This window comes from Echinops telfairi, unplaced genomic scaffold (genome assembly GCF_000313985.2).
Source record: "Echinops telfairi isolate 266 unplaced genomic scaffold, ASM31398v2 ScPeMD7_7412;HRSCAF=8450, whole genome shotgun sequence".
Lineage (NCBI taxonomy): Eukaryota > Metazoa > Chordata > Mammalia > Afrosoricida > Tenrecidae > Echinops > Echinops telfairi.
In genome coordinates this window covers 13088377-13105676 of record NW_022111312.1, presented here as the reverse complement: position 1 = coordinate 13105676, position 17300 = coordinate 13088377, and the positions used below count along the sequence as shown (strand labels likewise).

Genomic DNA, 17300 nt, shown 5'->3' with positions numbered 1-17300 from the left:
TTATAAGTGTCCTTCTGGTACAACTTAGCAAGACTACACCAAGCATTACACACACGCACGCACGCACGCACTCATGTATTTCTGACACAAGCAAAATCAACATCAGAGTTCACATTTCTTTGAAGCTAAACAGGTGGCAGGCACCATGCAAAAGAGTCTTTGGGGGGAGTCAATTTTGGTTATAAGATGGCAACCTGTTCTTAAAAATGCTATATGGACTCATTAGGAATGGGAACAAATAACAGGAAGCTGACTAAAAAACAAAGGCCACCGCACCTCCGAGACAGGACGGAAGCGCGCCTGCAGAGGCTGGGAGCCTTACTGAGCCAGGCTTCTCCTCTGGAGCAAGTGATGGATTCAAACCACCAGCTTTCCAGTCCACAGCCAAGCGCTGAACCTCGGCACCACCAGGGCTCCTTTGGGAAGGTACATTCATCCCCCAAAGCAACTTCTAAATGTACTGTAATTACCTCTTTTAAGCCATCCGAATGGGCAGCGAAGCCATCTTCTTTCTTTAAAAGCTAAGGTGAGCAATAAAAACGTAATTAGAGTACTTTTTTGTAACAGGAGGAAGATTTTCCATTAAAAAGGAAATGTCCTTTAATTTGAAATTAAATTAGCGAAGAGAGAAATCATTAAGTTTTACAAAATGCAGTTCATGAAAAGTTTGTTACATCTTGCCCAAATCTTGATTTTAAGGACTAGAATCAGCAAAAGCCATCAGATAGCACCAAAGGGGGCCAGTCCTAAGGGCTGGAGCACTGCAGCCTCCTAGGGGTTGGGGCACACATAATTTGTACACACATGCTAAAAAAACGTTCTATGACACACACACAAAAATCCTTTTTCAAATGATTGCGTTTGCAGAAGGTAAGCTAACACTTGCACAGTCACACTCACCCTGGTTTTAGCATAAGTCAGCATCTCCTGAGTTGTTTGGTAGGTGATCCACTGGGCCTTCAGGCAGTAATTCACCACAAATTCATCGTCCTATTGGACAGAGGATCGACATGGGGAAGTGCTCCACGGTTGTTCCCAGCTTGGGAGCTCCGACTGCACCCTACCAAACACGTACCTGGATTTTATGGAGGTTTACCTTGGCTTCCTCTACAAGCGTCTGCCATTCTGTCCACTCACCTGGGCCCGCCGAACTCAAGGCTAGTTTCTCCAGAATATCGTTGGACTTTACCTTGTAAACCAGCTGTGGATGAAATGAGCCAAGTCAAGTAGCATAATACCTGAGGATGACTGCTTAGTTTTATGGAGCAAGGTACGTGAGGGAAACTATTACATCAAGCCATGCATTACCCAGTGGTCTAGGAACAAGCTTTTAAAACAATTACACCTGAGTGAGCAGAAGACAGGTCAGCCCACTTCTCCCCAAGTGAAGAGTTAAGGCCAGGCCAGGTTAGGCTAGGCGGCTCTGAAGTTAGCTCTAACTCTGGGGGGTTAAAGTCAGACAGAAACTGCAAGAGAAGTGGCTGACAAGGTGTGGGGCTCTGGATTCATGCTGTTCCGGCACCCAGTTAGTGACCAAGATGGTGCTTGTTTGCCTTGCTCCTTTCATTGTGCCCTTTGTAGCCCTGGCCACACAGGGGTGCACTAAAGGCCTGCCCCTGCCTCTCCAACACCATCTCCTTCTGCTCCTTTGCCATAGAACCAACACTGTACTCCTAGCTTCTCCCTGGGAGGGCTTCCTATTCACGGTGTCCCTAGGTCTAAAATTCTCTCCATCTCCCCCGACTACCTGCAACTCCTTCAAGACCTGTCATCAAATTTTCCTCCTTCACAGAGTTTTTCCTTCTCATTCCTATGTATAAACACAACACAGTTATAGCCACGTTCCTAAACGTTGTTAACAATATGCCTACATACTGTGAGCCTAGAGTCCACACAGGCCCCATCACCTAAGTATACACACAGGAGAGTCTGCATAGCTGTCTTCCTCCTCAGTCTCCCAAACAGAACACAGGGTTTGCTCAGAGGTGGGAGGCATAAGGGGCGATTACCTCGACATCTAGGCCAAACTGAATGGCGAAGTTCTCGGCTTCAGCAAATCTGTGTTTGTGGAGCAACCGGCTCAGTCTGATAAAAGTGGAAAAGAAATTTCAGTGACGTAGTTGTGAATTAGGGAGCTGAGGCTTTTTGCTGAGGGGGAAGGCTTGGAAGAAATGCAGACGTTACCTGTTTTCTGGCAAAGCTTCTGTAAGACATCGAAGTACTAAGACAGAGGCCGAATTTTCAGCCAATCTGAAAAAACACACAACAAAAACGTGTCACTGTCAATGGACTGGTCATTCAATAGCAATCTGTTCATTTTAACATAGTCGGTGCTCAACACCTTATTTGGTAAAATCAAACTTGACTAGGTCTATCAGGGTAATAATAACACCAGTGCAGGATGCACACCTTGCAATAATCAACCATTCGGCATCCAAGGGGCAGCACTGGCTTGAGGACAGAGTTCAAGAGGGTTAGGAAGGTGGGAAAAATGGAACCAGAAAACAAGGAGGAAATGGAATATTACATTAGGAAAATTGCAATGAATGAGGTAACAGAAAATGGATATGCATTCTTAAATGTAAAATTAATGATCTGTAACCACCTAATTAATAAAAAAAAGTGTTAACGACCGACCTGGGATCACTTGTGCAAATTCCTTCCAGAAAGTATATAGTATCCTACAACAATGACAAAAGCATAATTGACATTGAACCATAAAAGCACTGAAGTTGATCATTGTTAACGTAACAATGTATCCAGGCAAGAAGGGCTGGATGGTCAATGCATCCTAACTACTGAGGGAAAGCCTGTTGAGGGAAAGAATATTTCCCTAGACTCAAATACTACTGTAGAGATTATCTACTAATTAAAAGTGACACATGCATTTGTGATGGAGAAATCTGGCTGGCCTGCCTTAACCAAGTGATGTGATCTAACAACCCCAATGGCCAGCACCTCACAGTACTGCAGTCAGCAAAGTTTATCATGAGTCTAATCGGGATGAAAGAACTGGACAAGTCTAAATTGGAAGGACACTTGAAGCAGATGGCTCACACACTTCAAAAGTACAACGTGTACACAGACACCCACCCACAAGCCTAACTGCTCTAGGTTAATGCAAACCACAGTGACTCTCAGACCCCTGGTGATTCAATGGGGGGAAGCTCCCCTGTTAAGTGAAAGGTGGAACCTACCAGTGGGTGTGGGGGCGGAGTACAAGATCTAGCGATCTGCCCCTGGAAAAAATGACAACCTAGGAAACACCACGGGACAGTTTTACTCCGTCTTACAGGGTTGATGGGACACAGCAGGCAAACAACTAAATGCCACATGGTCCTTCATTCGATCGGGGAGCAATTTAATTGGCAGAAATGGGAAAGTTTGATGATGGGTGGTTTACTGATTTATTTATTAACAGTTTTATTGACACCTAATTCAATGGTTAGAATAAGGATGGTATGTTTCATAACTGCTACACAGAAATGGGAATTTTTTGGTGTCATAACTGCTGTCAAAGAATGTTCTATTCACAAAGCCCACATGGAAGAAGCACACCAGCCTATGCGATCATGAGGTGTCGAAGGGATCAGGTTTCAGGCATCATCAGAACACAAATTCTTACCATAGTGAATGATGGGGGGAGTGCGCAGTGGAGACCCAAAGCCCATTTGTAGGCCACTGGAGATCCCCTTGCAGAGGGGTCTCGGGGAGGAGACGAGCCAGTCAGGGTGCAATGTAGCAATGATGAAAAATACAATTTTCCTCTAGTTCCTAAATGCTTCCTCCCGGCCCCGACTATCATGATCCGAATTCTACCTTGCAAGTCTGGCTTAGACCAGAGGATGTACACTGGTACAGATAGGAACTGGAAACACAGGGAATCCAGGCCGGATGATCCCTTCAGGACCAGTGGTGTGAGTGGTGATACTGGGAGGGTAGAGGGAGAGTGGGCTGGAAAGAGGGAACCAGTTATAAGGATCTACATGTGACTTCCTCCCTGGGGGACGGACAACAGAAAAGTGGGTGAAGGGAGACGTCGGACAGGGCAAGATATGACAAAATAATAATTTATAAATTATCAAGGGCTCATGAGGGAAGGAGGAGTGGGGAGGGAGGGGCAAAATGAGGACCTAATGTCGGGGGCTTAAGTGGAGAGGAAATGTTTTGAGAATGATGAGGGCAATGAATGTACAAATGTGCTTCACACAACTGATGCATGTATGGATTGTGATAACAGTTGTATGAGCCCCTAATAAAACAATAAAAAAAAAAAAGAATGTCCTATTCTTCAAGAAAAGAGCCCTGGTGGCACAGCAAGTAAGCACAAAATGAAAGGCTGGCCGGTTCGAGAGCACACAGCGGCTCTACCTGTCAAGATGACAGCTTGCGAAACCTACAGGGTGGGTCTGCTCACTCACCTCAACAGCACACAACAACAACAACATTCTGAACAGCATCTGCTAAAGTGTTTGGGGAGACATGTCATGATGTCTGCAAGTAATTCTTAACGAGACCAGAAATATACATATCTGCATGTATAAAAAGAGAGAAAGCAAATGGAGCAAAACATTTTTTTCTTTTTTAAACTAAAGAGCAGAGTTGGAACATAAATAAAGCAATGACCTCCCCGTGAAATTTCTATCTATAGTTCCAGTAGAGACACAAGGGAGTTGAATAAGCCCCTGGAATGAGGTTTCATATCATTAATCTCCTTTACTTTCTCTTTGTTTAATATGAAGACTGACCTTGGGCACATGTATTTAAGGACTTTCTGCGAATAATAAAAATGGCAATGAACCTGAAGTTTGTCCAGGTCGTCTACTAATTTCCATTCGTGCTTCATTAATGCTTTCCCATCATAATGTGTTTTTAAGGGATGCATAAACTTACTGCGCTAATTCCAGTTTGGACCAGTGAAGAAACACTAGACACTTCTAGAGAATACAGTACTTCCATCGTAGGTAATGTATAAACGGTGAGATTTTTCATCTAAGAGAAACAGGACAGTAGTTAAGGGAAAAGGTCCACATAAACCCTCCACCACTGAACAGCACTCCACTCTCGGCATAGATTTTCCCTTGGGGCTAAACAAAGTACAGGAACTCATTTGAGAACAAAAATCTGTTACTGTCTGACCTAAAGTTTGCGTACAAGAGAATGCGATCTCACGTTCCAAAATTGGTTGTATGAAAAGACTAAGCCAAAGGCCCATGGTGTAATTTCTATTTAAGATGAATGTTAATTCTCCAGCCCCAGAATCACACACGCTCTGATAAACACCTTTTGATGGACATTTTGGATTCTGGAAATGCTCTCATCTAAATGTGGAGCTGAGCACAGCAATCCAAGTGTATTAGTGGCTTACAGGGCAGGTGGGAGCGACTAACTGGGATGGAGTCACGCTTCAGGGGTCCTGAGTTTCTTTTAACTCCAAACTCACTGCAATTAAGTTGATTCAGTTCATCCTTTAACAGTGATTTTTAACAATTGGAAATAAATCGTATTGCTGTTTACACAAGTAGCACCGGTAGCACAGCAGCTAAGCACTTGGCTCCTCACTGCAAAGTAGGCAACTTGAACTTACCATCTGTTCGGTGTGGCAGTCCACACTTCTGTAAAGATTTAAGACCTTCAAAACTCTAAAGGGCAGCTAAATCCTATCCTCGTAGGGGCACTATGTATCAGAACCAACTAGACGGCAGTGGGTTTAGTTTGGGGCTTGCATGTTTTCGCCATACATGAAATGTCATTGGATTATACACTTACAAATGGTTGAAATGGTAAGTATCTTTAAAAAATATTTTAGTGCAGAGCCAAGATTTATAAATTTTTTATCTTTAAAGGAGGAAAAATAGGTCTCAGGGATGATTTCTCCTTTGTGAAACACCCTGGTAAACAAAGCGTTAAGGTGCCATGACCACCATTTAATCTCTGTCTGAAATACTTAACGCTGCGCTCAAAGACACGACAGAACACACATCACGTAAACTCTGCCAATACCTGCTTCGTGGCAGTCGCCGTCAGAGCGATGAGCTTGAGGTTTGTGATTCCTTGACTGAGACAGAGAAGAAGCTCCAGGTAAATCAACTGTTTTGCCAACTGCTAGGATTCAACTGAGGCAACGTGACTTTCTTGCCTGAAAGTTCAATTCGATTTCCAAGAAAGACACTGGATTCCATTTCTGCCCACTCACGGCCCAGGTGGCAACCCTCTGTTTCTAACTCGATGGCTTGACTGTTCATCAGCCAAAACTCTCAAAGATTCCAAGACATGACTGTCGGGTTAGGGCTCCACACATGAGGAACCACTGGGCCATACCCAGACTGGGAACCTGATTGCATCAGAAACGGCCACTAGAGTAGTGGCGTACGTACCACGTGACTGATGAGGGCGACTCTGCTTCCGTGGTCAGGAGGAAGTCTTCGACATGGAGAGCGGGCCAGTTCCACACCGGAGTCAGAGAGTGAATGTCCCATAAGCTGAGCACATTCTACAAGAGAGCCCTGGATCTCATTCACAGAGCTTTTTCATGGCTACAAACTACACCGAAGCAAAACCCGTCCGTGCCTTATGATGACCATCCACCCACATTCCCCCCCAAAGGCCTCATCTTTGTAAACTTCACTGCTTTCACTGGGAAACAGGATTACCAAGTGACAACATTCAAGGAGGGCATTTCAACCGCGTACCTGGGTATCCAGAATGAACAGTAGGTTGTTGATGAGCTGGAGCTTCTTAGCGCCTACGAAAGAGAAAGCAAGCATTCTATTTCAGTGTCCGACAGCGGGGTGCGAAGAGACATTTCTAGAGAGGCAGAACTACAGTCACGCAAAAAAGGTCCTACCCTGAAAAGAAAGGCCACATTCTTATTTATTTCTACTTCTACTTTTTTAGGAGCCCTGGTGGCACAGAGGTTAAGGGGTAGGCTGTAATCTGCAAAGTCAGCAGATTGAAACCACCAGCCACTGCAAAGAAAGACTGGGCTCTCTACTCCTGTCTCGAAAAACTCACAAGGACACAGGGCAGTTCTACCCTGTCCTACAGGGTCACTATGAGTTGGCCTCTACTCCAGGGGAGTGATTTTCTTTTGATTGATTGTTTTTTAATACCCAACCCAATGTTATCGAGTGGATCTCCTTAGGGCAGACCACACTGCTGCAAAGGGCTTCCGAGGCTGTCTGGTAACAGATACAGACTGCCACACCTTCCTCCTACGGAGGGGCTGGAGTCACGAAATCCCAGGTTCCCAAATTTATTTGGACTACTGCTCCCTTTTCAAGCGGAAAAAAAACAATCAGCCAGTACCCCCCTGGAAATTAAAAATTTTTGTACTGTAGCCCATAATCTAAAATAAAATCTAAGTACCTGCTTTGGGAGTTCCTCCTAAACTGTCCCAGTCCTCCGCCCCACTACCTACGGAGTGCACTTTGAGTATCATTACTCTAAGCTACTGACTCCAGTTGGCTTCAAGTAAATCAACTTTACTTACTTTAACCACTGTGCCACCAGGGCTCCTACTAAAATGTCAAATCTCTCCTAATAAAGTGCAGCAATGGTAACATCTCAAGACGGATCACCTATGTAGGTAATTGATTGTCCTTCTAATCTGGCAGTTTGAGAACGATATAGCAAAAAAAGGTCATGGCGAAATTCCATTCTTCCATTTCTGGTTTCCTACAAACTGGTTTCCCTCTGTAATGCCAGACTCCTAGTAATGATCCCAGTAGCCTGAGTAAATTTTCATTATATAAAGTTATGTCTGTGGTATGAAAAAGTAATAAAAAAAATCAAAACAATCTCTCTGCTTACTTAGGGAGCTCTGGCGGGAGACGGTTAATCATTCCTGTGAGAGGTCAGCTGTCAGAACCCACCAGCCGCTCTGTGGGATACAGATGTGACAAGAGGCTTCTGTACAAATTTATGGGCTTAGAAATCCTACTCTGTCATCGAGGGTTGCTAAGAGTTGGAGCTGACACCCTGGCAATGGCTTCTACATAAAAGGTCCATATATCCTCGCTGCATCGAGTCAAATCTGACTCTAGACACCCCACAGGCCTGGGTAGAACTGCCCCTGTGGGTTTCTGAGACTGAACGGAAGTAGCAAACTTGTCTCCTTCCCTCAGAGTGGCTATTGGTTTTGAATTGCTCACCTTGCGGTTAGCAGTCAAACCCGTAACCAATATGCCACTAAGGCTCCTGGTCATCTATAAGGAGATCTCAAGAAATATTTGTGGAAACATGGAATTGAAAGCTAGTGGAATTTTCCCCTGAACTTTTCAAAGCCCCCTCATAGAATCCAACAAATCTTACATAAAATAAAGATGAATTTACCTTTAATAATCTCTGAATCAATAAGATTCTTAACCAATTCTTTCTTGGAAGGATCAAGTGCCCATCTTGTGAGCGCACAATTCCCAGTCCCCTGGAATAGAACACACCATTAGTAAACGTGGGCCTTAGATCTGAACCTTGCCCCAAACAAAAACACCACAGTTGCACACGTTGATGACTGAGAAAGGTAATTATGTATTCGAGTCCAACCAGCTTTTAGAGTGTAGTTCCTCAGATGGTTTACAAGAGAAAACAGAAAGAACACCCAACTGTTGTTATTGTTTGTAACATGACCGCTCTCTTTTATTTAGTAGTAATTGAGAATATACACAGCAAAACATACTCCAATTCCGCCATTCCTGAATGCACACTTTAATGACACTGATGCATTCTTCGCCCCCCCCCTTTTCTGAACTGTTTCTCCTCAGTAATATAAACTCACTGCCTTCTAAGGTTCCCATGTAACCTTCCAAGTTGCTGTTGCCAATTTGATCCCACAGAGTTCATAAAAGGGTGTAACAATGCTCACGGCAGACAGTATTAACTTGTGATGCTAAACTATTGGTGGTTTTCAAGAACAGATGCACTAAAGGCATTATTATGCCCCTTAAGTGGGATGTCCCATGAAAAGCAGCTCCGGTAGCATTGTGGGTTAAGTGCTGGATTTCTCAACTACAAAGTCAGCAGTTTAAATCTACCAGCCGTTCCACAAGAGAAAGATGAGGCTACCTACTCCTCTGGAGACCTATAGCCTCAGAGCAGTTCTCCTCTGTCCTATAGGATCACGCGGAATAGAAATCGACTTGACAACAGTGAGGGGCCCTTGAAAAACCATGACTCAAAATCTTTACACCTCGGCTGCTATTCTTTTAAATTTTTGTCGCTGTTATAATCTTTCTTCCACACAACTTTATAATCCTATCTTTCACACAACTTTTGCCATATCAACCTTTTACAGGTGTACAAGTGGTCTCCCAAACTTTGTAAACCGCTATGGTAGCAGACAGCCTCATCTCTCCCACAGAGGATGGTGGGCTGGAACTACCAACCTTGAGGTTAGCAGCCCAACGCTTACCGGGCTGTGCCACCAGGGGGCCTTACCAGACGTGCATAGGGGTTCCCATTGCCTCACGAACATCTTATTTTCTGGTTTGCTTTTCCACGCTAAGCCATCCCCGTGGTGGCATAATGGTGTCTCACTGTGATTATGATTTATGTTTCCTCTGGTGGCTAATGGCGTAACATAGTTACTTAATGACAGGCATCTTCACTACTCACCCAAAAGATATGAGCAGTAGACGCTAAGACCTTTTCTGGGACTATGTTTTAAATGCAGTCTTCGTTAAATATGTTCATTAATACAATCACAAGTATTTCAAAATCATTTTCTAAGTATTAAGTATAAGTTATTTGAAAGCCCAGTGAAATAATAAGATACATTTACTATGTGGGAATGTAAATACTTCTTGATAGATGTTCATTGGGGTGAAAAAAGGTGGTATTTGCTCTAACGATATTAAATTCCTGCTGTTCTGCACTGAGTATAATATTCGGTATCCCCTCCCCTCCGAATTCAAAGAAATTATGACACAGGCATCAGAAATTACATATATTTGGTCAAAAGCTATTTTCATATATATATCCTGAATGTTACAGGGTCTGGGTGAAGCAAGATTTAATGTTCAGTTGCCAACCAAGAGGTCACTGGTTCAAACCCACCAGCAGCAGCTCTGACGATCTGCTCCCATAAGAATTACAGTCTGAGGGAAGGGGGAACTTACAGAAATGATCAGTGTATAAACACCTCCCTCCCAGGGGGGCAAACAACAGAAACGTGGGTGAAGGGATACAGTGGAAGGTGTAAGATATGAAAAAATAATAACATATAATTTATCAAGGGTTCACAAGGTGGGAGGGTCGGGGAGGGAGGGAGAAAACAGGAGCTGATAATAAGGGCTCAAGTAGAAAGATAAAGTTTTGAAAATGACGATGCAACCTATGTACAAGTTTACTTGATATAATTGATTTATGAACTGTTCTATCTGTAAGAGCCCCCAAGAAAATGATTTTTTAAAAAGAAGAATTACAGCCTAAGGAGGCCTGAGACAAGAATAAAAAAATTCTAAAATTGATCGTGGTGATGACTGCACAACTTTTTAATAAGCCACTGAATTGTACGGTATGCGAATGATGTCGATAAAACTATCTGAAAAAACAAAAGCAAACCCTATGGGGCAGTTCTTCTCTGTCACACAAGTTCTCTTCAACTGGAAGGCAGCCAGCAGCATCGTCGTGCACATTACAGAGTAAATGTTCCGAGTTGCCTTTCCATTGACAGTGAATTGTGCTTCTCTATCTCCTTGCCCAGTGTTCTCTTTCATTAACACACATATCTGCGAGTAGTTTAATCAAACTAGCCAAGCAAAAATGCAAAATAATTTAAGGAAAAGGGAATGGTTGGCAGGTTCATCCCCTAACCTAGAAGAACTTAACCTGACTTAGTTTTATAATTCATGGGGATGGGGAAAAATGACAAACAAATCTCTATCTGAAAGTTACCAGTTCTTTGAAGAAAGGCCACAGAAACGAACAACAAAGCCACAGCGGAATTAGTAGTACCAATGGCGTTATGACGACATACTATTATTTTAAGCTAGTGAGGAGCATAACAAATATTTTAAGGCAGCTGCAATAAACTCTTACTTTAAAGCTTGAAATTCCTATTGCTGAGAAAGCCACCCGCTTCAAGTTGATTCCAACTTACAGTAAGCCAACCTAAAGAAGTGTTCTGAGATTGGAAATCTTTCCGGAAGCAGACGACCTTATCTTTCTCCATGGAGACGGCTAGGCCACAGTGTCCCCAAGGCTCCCCAGCAAAGCCACAGCAACTGCTAACTGTGTTGTGGGTTTGTTTCCTTTCTTCCTCCTACCCCCGCCCCCCAAAAAATAGAAACTAAGGTTGACTTAGAGTTCCTCTGATTTTGTGACATGTTCTGAATTACTTTGTAACTTAACCCAAACTGTATTGGATGACTGAAGAAATACACTGGCTACAAAATGAAAAAAATAACCGGATAAAGAGAATTACCCCAATGATCACAGGGACTTCACTTGTTACATCTCCAACCACAAGATTGAGGCAACTGAGGGTGTGGTAATTTTCAGTGGATATGAAACGGGGCTTGATTTGTCCTTGTAACTGCAAAGTTCAAAAAGCAACAATGTTATAGGATACAAACACTTGAGATGACAAAGATGACTTTATGTTCATCCGTTCCAGATCTAGCTTTAAACAGAAATGTCACAAAAGTGTTACATTATGGCAATCCCCCAAATGTGAGCCAACAGTCAGACCATTGATATATGGATTTTTTTTCAATTTGCATTGAAAGTGAGTTTGAAGAGAGCAACACATGGTTTTGTTTTCTTACCTTTTTTGCTGTATTGAAGTCTACATTTTCAATCGCTGTATTAAAGAAAGAAAAAAAAAGCAGGCTAATTTAGTGTATTCATCAATAAAGTATATACCAGTCAGCTCTTTGGCTGCAAGAAGGTAAACATACAAGCTAATGAAGAGAGCATTAGGTGGAATTGAATGAGGCAAGTGCTGACTGATCAGCTTTGCTCTGGGCCAAGGATACCAACTGTGACTGTTTCTAAAGGTTCCAAGTGCTTGTCAGTCCCGGCTCTCAGAACATTTCCTCCCATTAAGAGAGCCTTCCATCATTGTTCTCCAACTTCCTCAACTCATATCCAAAATTACAACATGTTGCTCTGTACAGTCTTCAGCACTCACCCCTTCGTTTTAAAGCAGTTCTTTGTTTTCAAGTAAAATAACTTTTCTTCTTTTTAATTGGGAATTAATACATATATCACATCATTCCAAAGTTTAATCACATTCAGCAGAATTGTACATTTGCTACCACAATCGGTTTTCAAATAGGGTATTTCTTTTCTACCTGGGCTCCTTGACATTGTCTCCCTTTTGCCTCGCCGCCACCACTATCACCTCCTCCTCCCCAATCCCTTATTCAACTTGCTATCTCTATAGGCTTTTCACTCCTGGGTTTCATACACCGATAAACTGAAAAACATGTAACACAACTTCAAGAGGGTTACCCCCAATGACTTAACTCCTTGGAGAAACTCCCTACTAATTACAAACAAAAACCAAACCAAAAATACAGAAAATGTTGGAAACTAGATCAGGTCCAGCACGCATCATAGGGAGGATCTGCTGACCAACTTTTAACTGTTCAAGTCAAATTGATGTCTTTGATCTTTATTAAATTTTGTAATGCACTCTGTTTGGGACCACTTTCCTTCTATCCCTCAACTGTGGATAGAGGGAGTTCATCGAAGGCTTTTCCTATGTAGTTCCACAAATGGATCTTGGGCTTCCACTGTCATCCCTAGCCTTCTGCAAACCAGATTCTTACACGTTAGGCTGTGATACCAATCTCTTCTTCAGTTTCAGATGATATGCTTCACAATCGTTCAGTGACTGATGATGGTGCACTTCTTCCCTGTGGACCTAGTTGACATCTCACTTAGATGGCTGTTTGGAGACAAGCCTCTAAGACCCCAAACGGTATACTATCTACTGTATACACTCGCGTATAAGCCGACCCGAATATCAGCTGAGACACCTAATTTTACCACAAAAACTGCACTAAAATGTGCTGAGAAACTCAGCTTATACGCAAGCACATACGGTAATAGCCGGGCACCATCTAATTTTTTCACCACGTTTTGCTATCCGTCTCTTGTTCCTTTCCTGGGGGTGAATATCGAGCAGAGCCATAATGTAAGAACTAATTGTTCTTAAGTTGGAGCGAGGATTTAGTGTAAGTCCCAAACCCATTCCTGGATCTGTTTCATGGTTGTTGTTGTTCTTTTTATTTATTATTACTGGACGTTAACACAAACGTCCTGTCACGGCATTGTTCAATCACATCAAGCTGAATTTACCATCACTTCTATGAACAGTTTCCAAACACACTATTTCTTCCTGGGTTCCTTGACATCGTCTCCCTTTTAACACCCCACCCCTAAAATAGCTGTCGTAAAAAAATTTAGTACCTGAATTCTGGAAACTGATACAGCTTAGAAGGAACCCAAGCAGCAACAAAAAGGGTGGTGGTTTGAACCCACCAAACACTCCCTAGATAAGGTCACTATGAGTCAGAACCCACTCAATGGCAACAAGTGTTATCTTATTTGTCTATTTTTGACATAACTTGAAAGAATTCCTGGGTGGTATCAATGGTGGCCCATGCTCAGCCGCTAACCAAAGGTTGGAGGTCCAGTCCACCCACAGGTGCCTCAGAAGACAGACCTCTGGGTCTCCCTCCTAGAAATCACCAGCCACTGTCCTGGTCACACATGCATGACATGCCTGTGGGTGCAGAAATCCGGGTGGCCTGCACTGCAAGTGGCTGGTTGTTGTTGGTTTTGCATGTCTCTGAATCTTGGTCATACTCCTGGAACGTAGCGCCATCCAAGCCACTTGCCCCTCCACACATGGTGTATAGCACTTAGACTGCATTTCCATTTTCAGGTTCACTGATTCCAGCAAAAGCCAGTGGTTGCGATGCTGCTATATGTCATTTCCCCCACTGAGCGGAACACCTTCTGATGGTTAACCCCAATGCCACTGCTGCTGAATTAGTTGCAACACCTGGCAACACCAGAGGGCAAAGTAGACTCGCCCTATCAGACTTTCAAGGTTGCCAGTTTTACACAGGAGACTGCCTCATCTTTCTCCTGTGGAGCAGCTGGTGGGCTCAGTGAACAGGACAGCGCTTAGCCACTGTGCTACCAGCGCTCCCTTGATGACTACAGGCAAGTTCCGTTTCTTCAGATCCGATTATATTCCCAGCAGTGGAGAGCCAGCATTCTCTAAGTAATTAAAAGTACACTTGGATCATAAAATACACTTAAGCTAAAAGAATACTCCTAAAGAGAGTATCTTAAGATTTACCTGGAAAAACAGTAAGAAATATTGCTGCAAATCAGTAATAAGAAAATTATGCATTGCTTACCTTGCTGGATTTTTGCAAGTTGAAGATTAGTAATATAAAAAAATCCGGTTTTGGTAAGCAGCAGCATATAATAGGTACCTGTTAAAATCAAATCAATATCAGAGTCTCTAAAAAAGGAATATAGATAAAAAATTAAAACCAGTTTTCTTGAACTAGCTTCAAATATGCCAATTTGTTCAATGAAATTCTAATCACGGGATAATTTTACAAAGGAAATAGCAAGTTCTTTGTCAAAAATAATCTCAATTTCTTTGGAATTGATTAAAAAACTTTACACCCCACCCACACAAAAAACCCACCTTAGATATCCTTTGCACAATAAAAGATGGTTCGAATCAATATTTATTAAAATCAAAATATACTAAAACTCCTTTGAAACTAGGTAATGAGATATTAAGGACTAAAGTGGAAGGCAAATATTTTGAGAATGATGAGGGCAACAAATGTACATATGTGCTTGACACAATGGATGGATGTATGGATTGTGATAAGAATTGTACGAGCCCCCAATAAAATAATTTTAAAAAAACAAAAAAACTATGTAATGCCTACCTGGTAATTTACATAATTTTCAAAACTGTAGAAATTAGTTTCAAATATTACATGTGATATTATACATTTATTTTCTGGAACCACCCCAAGCCAAATCCAATGCCACTGAATCAGTTCCAACTCGTTGTGACACTACAGGACAGGATGGAACTTTTCCTTAGAGTTTCTAAGAATATAAATCTTCATGAGAGCAGCTAGCCTCTTCTTTCTCTCTCTGATCCACTGGTGGGTTTGAACTTGCCGTTACTCACTGTGCCACCAGGGCTTCAACGCGCTGCTCCAAAAAACCAAACTCACTGCCATCGAGTAGACAGATGCTGATTTTTAGTGACCCTATAGACAGTGTAGAACTGTCCTGTGAGTTTCCAAGGCTATCACTCTTTATGGGCGTAGAAAGCCCCGCCTTTCTCCTGAGGACTGGCTGGTGGTTTCAAACCGCTGACCTTGCACGTGGCAGTCCAATGTGTAACCGTTACACCCCCAGGGCTCCTATTAATGCACCGCTAGGGCTCCTTAAACTTCTGATAAGAGTTAAAATGAAAATCTTGTTATATGCCACAATATTCCTTGTAAAAACAGAAAATTTCAGTGTCTATGGGTAGCATATGCAGAAATAACATGAAGCTTTCTGCCGCTCTAAATACTGACAGCCTCAGAAATCCAAAGGGGCAGTTCGACCCGTTCTATGGGACCCGAGACTTCAAAACGAATGTAATAACAGTGAATTTGGTTTGGGGTACACAGGGGTTTTTTTTGTACATAGTACCTAACAATAGTACATAGTTCACATAGTATAATAATACATAGTATGATAATATATAGAAGGAGTATGATAGTAAAAGAGTAGATGGGTTTTTTTTTCTGGTTCGGAAATAGAAATTACTCTGAGTGAAAACAGAAGTCCAAGAAAGCTTACCTTCACTGGCACCATCTTTCTCAATAATGAGCCTCCGGTAAGCACACTCATTGTCATCATCAGTCTTCCGGACAAAGGCCTGGTTGCAAATTGATTTCAACGCGTAAGAGCAAACTCAAAAAATTACAATCAAGGTTTATAATTTTTTCAGACCTAGGGTTATTACCATTAGCATAATTCTGCCTCAATATCGAGCATGTGAGTTTGAAAATGGAAAAAATATTTCATAAGTATATGCCAAATTATTCCCCAAGCTCATTAAGAATTTTGTCATTCCGGCATTATTTAAGGAATGTTTCTGGGGTTTCGTTTAAAATGTCCACGCTATCCTTTTTAACAGGAGTGGTATGCTAGACTTTTCGCTGTCTATGAGATTATTTAAAAGACGCAGAGAATGGAAATGAAAGAAAACAAAGCCTTACATTCGTGAGTAACGTTTGCTTTGATGTCACGTGAATGAGGTGCAAGTTGCCATTTCTCTCACCAACCAAGAGGAACTGTCCTTCTGGACAGAGGCCAACCACATCAACCTGCGTATCTGAAAAGTGCAAGCCACAGTTACAGGCCTCTTTCAAAACCATCTATTGTCCCGACCCACAAAATCCAATGGTCACTACACGCAAGCTTGTTATGCTGCAGAATGTTTCAAAGCTGTGGTACAAGTACACAGGAATGCTTCCAGGAGCACGAGCACTTGCCAAGGGTTACTCCTGGCCTGATACAGACATCGCTGAAGAGCCAGCTCCTCACCCTCGAGGGGCCCCCTCATACGGCAGAACAAGACAGAGACTCAGTCCCATGGTGAGTAAGTCCGCGGCATAGGGGCATGCTAAGGTAAAAGGAGGAAAGCAGAGCGAGGTACAAGAAACCAAAGGAGCTGCGCAGGATAGGTCTCACCGAGGTGAGAAAGGAGACAAGACTTGGTGGAAGTGAGGATGTGAGCCAAGTGGAGACCAGAGGAAGGGCAAGGATCCCAAGGCAGAGCACACCTGACAGGTTTGCAGAAGAGTGAGAAGCCACTTGCCAGCAGCTTGAGCCTGACTCATGGTAGCCCCATGTCGGGGCAGAACTCCATGGGGCTCCTGCTGGGCGGGGCCTTTTGAAGGACTTTTACCATTTGTACCATCCAAGGACTCAGCAAGAAGGCCAAGGGTGAAATGAAGGCAGAGCAGGGAAGAGTGGGAGATAAAAGGGGCAGAGGTGAACGGTTCATAGACAAAAAAGTGTTCAACAGCAGTGCTTTCACACAAATTTGCACTAGTTAGCATGGCCCGCCATATCACTGGTGAAACAGTGAGTCTGTGGACCACTTATGCTAAATAAACTACAAACAAACACTGCCTTAGAGCCAATTCCAACTCTTAAAGACCCTCTCTGGGGGTTGAGGCTTCGTAAATCTTCACGATGGTGCAGGTAGTCTCGTCTTTCTCTTGAGTGACGGGGTGGGTTTGAAC

The 17300-nt window shown here is 42.8% G+C and overlaps 1 protein-coding gene across 1 annotated transcript in view; it reads right to left on the bottom strand.

Moving 5' to 3' along the window:
• Window positions 1-17300, bottom strand: part of KNTC1 (kinetochore associated 1) — a 79318-nt gene that overhangs the window by 57316 nt on the left and 4702 nt on the right. Inside the window, exons 3-18 of the mRNA XM_004709721.2 lie at window positions 16269-16384; window positions 15847-15925; window positions 14379-14456; window positions 11766-11800; window positions 11423-11533; window positions 8335-8425; window positions 6693-6745; window positions 6378-6493; window positions 6004-6058; window positions 4894-4992; window positions 2638-2681; window positions 2185-2250; window positions 2010-2085; window positions 1076-1201; window positions 901-990; window positions 471-521 (exon numbers count right to left, since the gene is read on the bottom strand). Of these exons, the coding sequence (XP_004709778.1) occupies window positions 471-521; window positions 901-990; window positions 1076-1201; window positions 2010-2085; window positions 2185-2250; window positions 2638-2681; window positions 4894-4992; window positions 6004-6058; window positions 6378-6493; window positions 6693-6745; window positions 8335-8425; window positions 11423-11533; window positions 11766-11800; window positions 14379-14456; window positions 15847-15925; window positions 16269-16384 (1286 nt within the window). The remainder of the gene's footprint in view (window positions 1-470; window positions 522-900; window positions 991-1075; window positions 1202-2009; window positions 2086-2184; window positions 2251-2637; window positions 2682-4893; window positions 4993-6003; window positions 6059-6377; window positions 6494-6692; window positions 6746-8334; window positions 8426-11422; window positions 11534-11765; window positions 11801-14378; window positions 14457-15846; window positions 15926-16268; window positions 16385-17300) is intronic.